This window comes from Octodon degus, unplaced genomic scaffold, assembly GCF_000260255.1.
Source record: "Octodon degus isolate 3935 unplaced genomic scaffold, OctDeg1.0 scaffold00137, whole genome shotgun sequence".
In the NCBI taxonomy this organism is placed as follows: domain Eukaryota; kingdom Metazoa; phylum Chordata; class Mammalia; order Rodentia; family Octodontidae; genus Octodon; species Octodon degus.
In genome coordinates, this window is record NW_004524713.1 from 7,183,564 (window position 1) to 7,189,563 (window position 6,000).

At 37.2% G+C, this 6,000-nt stretch overlaps 1 protein-coding gene across 4 annotated transcripts in view; it reads left to right on the forward strand.

Moving 5' to 3' along the window:
- The window catches only part of Mrrf (mitochondrial ribosome recycling factor), a 65,222-nt gene that overhangs the window by 1,981 nt on the left and 57,241 nt on the right, over positions 1 to 6,000 (forward strand). For all 4 annotated transcript variants that reach the window (XM_004641495.2, XM_023701559.1, XM_004641497.2 and 1 more), the window contains exon 2: positions 2,333 to 2,538. In XM_004641495.2, coding sequence (XP_004641552.1) covers positions 2,358 to 2,538 — 181 coding nt within the window. In that variant the 5' untranslated portion in view covers positions 2,333 to 2,357. The remainder of the gene's footprint in view (positions 1 to 2,332; positions 2,539 to 6,000) is intronic.

A 6,000-nucleotide genomic window follows, 5' to 3' on the forward strand; every position in this document is an offset into this window, starting at 1 on the left:
TATTTCTAACCCATTTTGATTTCCTGTTGCTGTGTAGGTGGGTATTATAACCAACAGGAGCACCAGGAAACCTGCCATAAATGGAGCAGCCAGATTGTGACACTGTAGATGAGAAAAAAACTCACTACAGATTATTATACAGCCATATTTGGATATAAGTGTGAATTAGACGTTGGCTATATTAAGCAAAAACCTAGATACAGAAACCTCACTTTGGGCTGGCGAGATAGCTCAGTGGAATAAGTGCTTGCCTGGCAAGTGCAAGGTCCTGAGTTCGATCCCTGGTTAAAAAAGAAAAAAAAAAAACAAACAAAAACAACAACACAAACCCCTCACTTTCAGCCAAGCTTTTGCTTAAGTAGGGCTGGTTGGGTCATTAACTCTAAATCCTTGGATAGTAATAATCTTTTTGAGCCTTAGTTTCAACATCTATAAAGTGGGGGTTATTTATTTTCTTTAAGGTGGGGCGTTATTGTATTTTCTTTATGGCATTATTGATAGGATTAAATGAAATAATATGTTTTAAGCAAGTAGCCCAGCCTCATCTCAGTAGTTATTGATAATAATTGAAGAGAAACAGTATTCCTCCAAATCTATGTTTACAGTATTTATGAACTGTCTTAACATCACTTGCTATTAGGAATTCTGTTGATAGAAATTATTTATGTCTACTAGTTTGCTTTCCTTTTTTAAAAAATGTATTTGGTTGTTACAGGGTCTCACTATGCAGCTCAGACTCATAGTGATCCTCCTCCTGTTTTTAGCCTTCCCAGTGCTGGGATTATAGGCATACGCATCTACAGCTGGACTCTGTGGCCAGCCCAGACCACCCTAGTGGCGGGGCTGGCACAGCATGTGCTGCCCAGGGATTGAACTATGGTCCCTATGCTTGCCTAAGCAGGCACTTTAGTCCACTGAGCTATCTCACCAGCCCTAGTTTGCTTTCCTTTAAAAAAAATAAAGTGGCTACCACATTTATTAAGTCATTACCATAGTCCAGGCTCTTGGCTAGATGTTTTATATGGATTCAGTATTTTAGGGTCAGAGTTACTTTTTTCTTGAGCTAGAAAGTAATGCCCAGAAAGGAAGAATGAATTCCCCAAGGTGATGATTTGCCTTTAATCTGACTCTAGGCCATTTATACACTAATAATGACATTTATGCAATTTATTATGTTTGGCATGAATGTTTGAAAGGAAGGGTAATAGCTGCCAGTAGATTTTAGCTTCCTGATGTGTATAGGCACTGTGTCAAATGTTACCTGCCTGATGTCATTATTCCCAACTCTTTTTCTTCCCCCAACTCTTAATCAGTATAATTATTCTCATTTTACAATAGAGGATGTCAAAATCCAGAGATACTCAAGAGCATTTAGTCAGTGGTGGAGCTGGGATTGGATCCTGCCATTCCTTTGCTGCACGATTTGCACTTTTATTCACTTTATCATACTGCTTCAAAATTTTAGGAGGGGATTATTTTTTTATGAGGTGTGGCACTGACTTTCAAAGATAGCAACTTCCAGATATTTGATGATGATGGTTCTTAATTTTCAGCAGAATGATAGCCAGATTCCTGTCAGAAGTTATTAGTGTTAACATTTGTCAGCTAGGACTGTGTTCTATCCAAGGTAGTTGTAGGCTGTAGCATCTTTCCATGGTCAAAGATCTCGGAAATATGACATGTAACTTATATTAAGCCAGTGGAGGGTGGCATTTTCCAGAGCTTTAGTTCAATACCATGGAGGACCTCAAAACGCAATTATGCTTCAGTCTCACAAAGTGTATTCTAATTGGTAATATTAGTGTATTCTTTTGGTTCCATAAGGAACCAAAGAAAAATTTAATTAAATGCCGTTGTGTAAATTTTCCAATCATTTTCTGCCTGTTGAAATGGTTTTCTTGTTTAAAGTCCTCTTGTGCTGTGCTTTCTCTTTTATTTTATTATTTATTTATTATGGTACAGGGATCAAACTCAGGATCTTGTGCTTACCAGGCAAGCACTTACTCCACTGAGCTATCTCCCCAGCCCTGCTTTCCCTTTTAAAACTGCTTTTCCTTATATAGGAGTTAAATGAGCATCATTGAAGATTTAGATGGTGCTCATTTGCTTAATTTGGTGTAGGGGCAAAAACTTGGGGTTCAGAGTTTTTTAGTCCCATGAAATAAGGCTAATATTTCCTTCTATGACAGAAGAAGAATTAGAGATAATGTATTTAAATTGCCTAGTACTTAACTCTGTTTATAGGAGTTGCTTGTTAATCGATACACATGATTTTCTGAAGTTGCAGTGGTGTCTTACTTGGCATCTCCTATTTGTCTTACTCTTTTCACAGGTATTCACAAGGATTGTTTTTAGTCATGGCCTTGGGATTAAAATGCTTCCGTTTGATCTACCCTGCTTGTAATTACCTTGGAGTCTTGGTCAGACCTGTTTCAGAAATTGCACTGAAGACAGTGAGTGGAAGACAGCCTGACCGTAGCCAGCACATGGCTTATCAGGTCCTACCAATTCGCTCTTTTGCAACCAAGAAAGCCAAAGGTATAGACTTAATGACCTTCTCCCCTTCTTTACCCCTTATAGTTAGACCTTGATTTATCATAAGTGTTGTTCTCAGAGATGTGCTAAATTTCTGCTGGGTGTGGTGGTGCACACCTGTAATCCTAGCACTTGGGAGGCTAAACCTGGAGGAGGATCACAGTGAGTTTGAGGCCAGTCTGAGCGGCATAGTGATACCCCGCCTCAAAAAAGCAAACAGAAAGGAGAGATGTAGTGAATTCTCCTTTTGTCCACATAATGAAATAGTGCCTTGCTCAGTTTAGTTGATTAGCTTAAAAAGTCACAGTAATACTACATTAGAACCCAAGGCCTGTTTTCTTATTACCATTATAGCTTATGTATTTTCTTGATGGCTTAGAAAATGCCTAGTTTATTTCTTTTAGTTTTAAAATTACAAGCACAAGTACCAAGCAAACCAGAATGCTTGTGGCAAGGATCAACATATTCTTTCCTTATAGGAAGATGCTTGTTGAATGTATAATTAAAACCAGAAGGTAAAGAGGTATTAGAGCCAAGGATTTAGATGGATGATCTTAATGGCTTGTGTCATCCAAGAATGAGATTTTGACGTACTGCAGGTCTCAGCTTAAATGCTACTTCCTCAGGGAAGCCTTCCCTGACCTCTTAGACTAGGTCATGTCCCTTGTTGCAGGCACTCATGCACACTGTTTTTTTATCTTTGATGTACTTAGAACAGCAGTAATTAATTAATTAATCATAAGATTATTGTTACCTGGCTTCCATGTAGGACCTAATGAAGAAAGCATCTGTTCCTTTGTTATAGTGTACCTGACAGAGCCTGACATATAGTGTGCATTCAACAGTTTTGTTAAATGAATCAAGGAGTGACAGAAAATTATTACACAGCCCACTTATTGTTAGTGGTGGGTCATATAATCCATTCTAAAGGATACTGCTAGAAATATGCTGTTCATATTTTCCCACTAACTTTCCTTTTCTAGTTTCATGTTCCTTTTTGTTATTAGGAAAATTTACAAGTTACTGAGAGCATTAATGCTTTAGAAGACTTATATTCTGTTGAGTGATAATAGTAATAATATTTAATATGTATGTTGTATTATGTTTTAAAGTTCCCAACATTTATTAATTTGATCTGTATCCTTATGCATTGAAGAAATTTAATTTTCCAGTGAAAAAAAATCTTTATAGTTAATCTACTGAATCCTGATTTTGCACTTTAAAATGAGGAAACTTAGGTACATTTCATTAGTAAAAATGAGGAAACTTAGGTACATTTCATTAGTAAAAAAGTTTGCCCATAGTTATGTTAATGGAAGAACTAGAAACTTGGGCCTGCTGTTGTCTCAAATATTGCAGTTTTCTGAACACTAGACCCTAACTGGATAGTAAGCAGCATTTTTTCATATTCTGTGGGTTATTCAGTATTGTCATCCTCGATTGCTTCCTTAAAAAGTTAGTAGTTTGACTTTTCTTTTCTTTTTTCTTTTTTTTTTTTTGCAGAACCAGGGCTTGAACTCAGGCACTGAGCTATCTCCCTGGCCCCTTGACTTTTATTTTTCTGAGACAAGGTCTTGCAGCATAGTCCAGGCTGACCTTGGACTAACAATGTGGCCCAAGCTGGCCTCGAACATGCAGTGATCTTTCTGCCTCACCTTCCATGTTATTTAACGTTTGAAAAAATTTTTATTGGAGTCTTTATATTAGTAATACTAGTCCTTTGATTGTGTTGCATATACCTTGTTTTGCTTTTTACTTTGTTAAAAATAAGTTTTAATGTAGTCATTCCTTTCCTTTATCATTTGTGTTTTTTGTCTTCTGCAAGAAATTCTTCTTGGCCAGGAAGATAGCTCATTGTGCTTGCCTGTCAAGTATAAGTCCTGAGTTTGATCCCTGGCACACATATACACACAAAAAAAGAAAAGAAAAGAAAAATTTTTGTCCCAAGTCAGATATGGTGGTTCACACTTATAATCCTGGCACTCAAGAGGCAAAGGCAGGAGGATCACTGCAAATTTGAGGCCAGCCTGGGCTACATAATGAATTAAACTCCAGCCTGCACTACACTGTGAGACCCAGTCTCAAAAAAACAAAACCAAACAAAAAGGAATCCTTTTTGTCCCAAGAGAATTTATTTCTTAAAAAAAAAGGGAGAGAGAGAGAGAGAGAGAGAGAAAGAGAGAGAGAGAGAGAGAGAGAGAGAGAGAGAGAGAGAATTTATTTCTGAATATGGTGTCAATTAAGAAATCTAATTTTAGGGTTTTTTGTGTGTGTGTGTGCGGTATTGGGGATTGAACTTGGGACCTTGTACTTGCCAGGAAGGTACGGATGCCACTGAGCTATATTGCTGGCCCAAATTTTAGATTTATTTTTCCATAAAATTCCTAAGTTGTGTCACTGTCATTTGTTGTCCTTGTGGTGTCAAACCTGTGGTCCAAACATGGTTGATCTCTTGTTTGTCTGTTTTCAATCTTATAATAACAAGTATTTATTTATTTATTTATTTATTTATGTGTTTATTTTTTTTGCGGAATCAGGGATTGAACTCAGGCCCTTGCGCTTGCCAGGCAAGTGCTTATTCTGCTGAGCTAGCTCCCTGGCACCCAATAACAAATATTTTAAAAATGATGTTTTATTACTTAGTGTATGAACTGTATTATTCATTTTATGTGTGACCAAGACAATTTTTCTTGACTCAGTATGCCCAGGCAGGACCCCAAAGTTTGGACATACTATTTATTTCAGCTGTGTAATGACCTTTCTGCTGTATGTCAGGTTCTTCATGTGCTTTGTTTCTGAGCTCTTGTTTTCATCGAACTGCTCATCTCCTTGCATTGAATTTCTTACTGCGTGTATCGCTGTCATAAGCTTTTGAATCTACTGGTACAAGTCCCCTTCCCCATTATACATATAGTTCCTTTTCATTTTGCTCTTCTATGTGAGATTTATTCTTGTGTTGTCAAGTTTTCTCCAGAAATATTTCTACAGGTCTTTCATCAGGTTTATTTCTGGAATATCATACTATTTTTGTTACCGTTCTTAAAGTTTTTTGAGTTATAGGTACAGACAAGTACATACCTAAATCCTAAGTGTATGAGTCAGTGAATTTTCATTAAGTGAGCACAACTATGTAACCATCATGCAGATTAAGAAATAGAATGTCACTTGTTCTGTAGAAGCTTGCTTCATGCTCCTTACAGTTCCCACCTTCCAAAAGATAACCTGCTGTGTTGACTTTAACACCATGGGTTATGAACTCTGGATTCTTTTCTATCTGACTTCTTTCAGGAATTAGATATTTGAGATTTGTCCATTTTGAACATGTAACAGTTGTTTGTGGGTTTTTATTCATTATCATATTCCACTGAGTGGATACACCACAATATATTTTACCCATTTTACAATTAATGGGCACGAGACCCAGTCCTAGCCCAGGTCCGGTGAGTGTGAGGAGAGTTTCCTGCT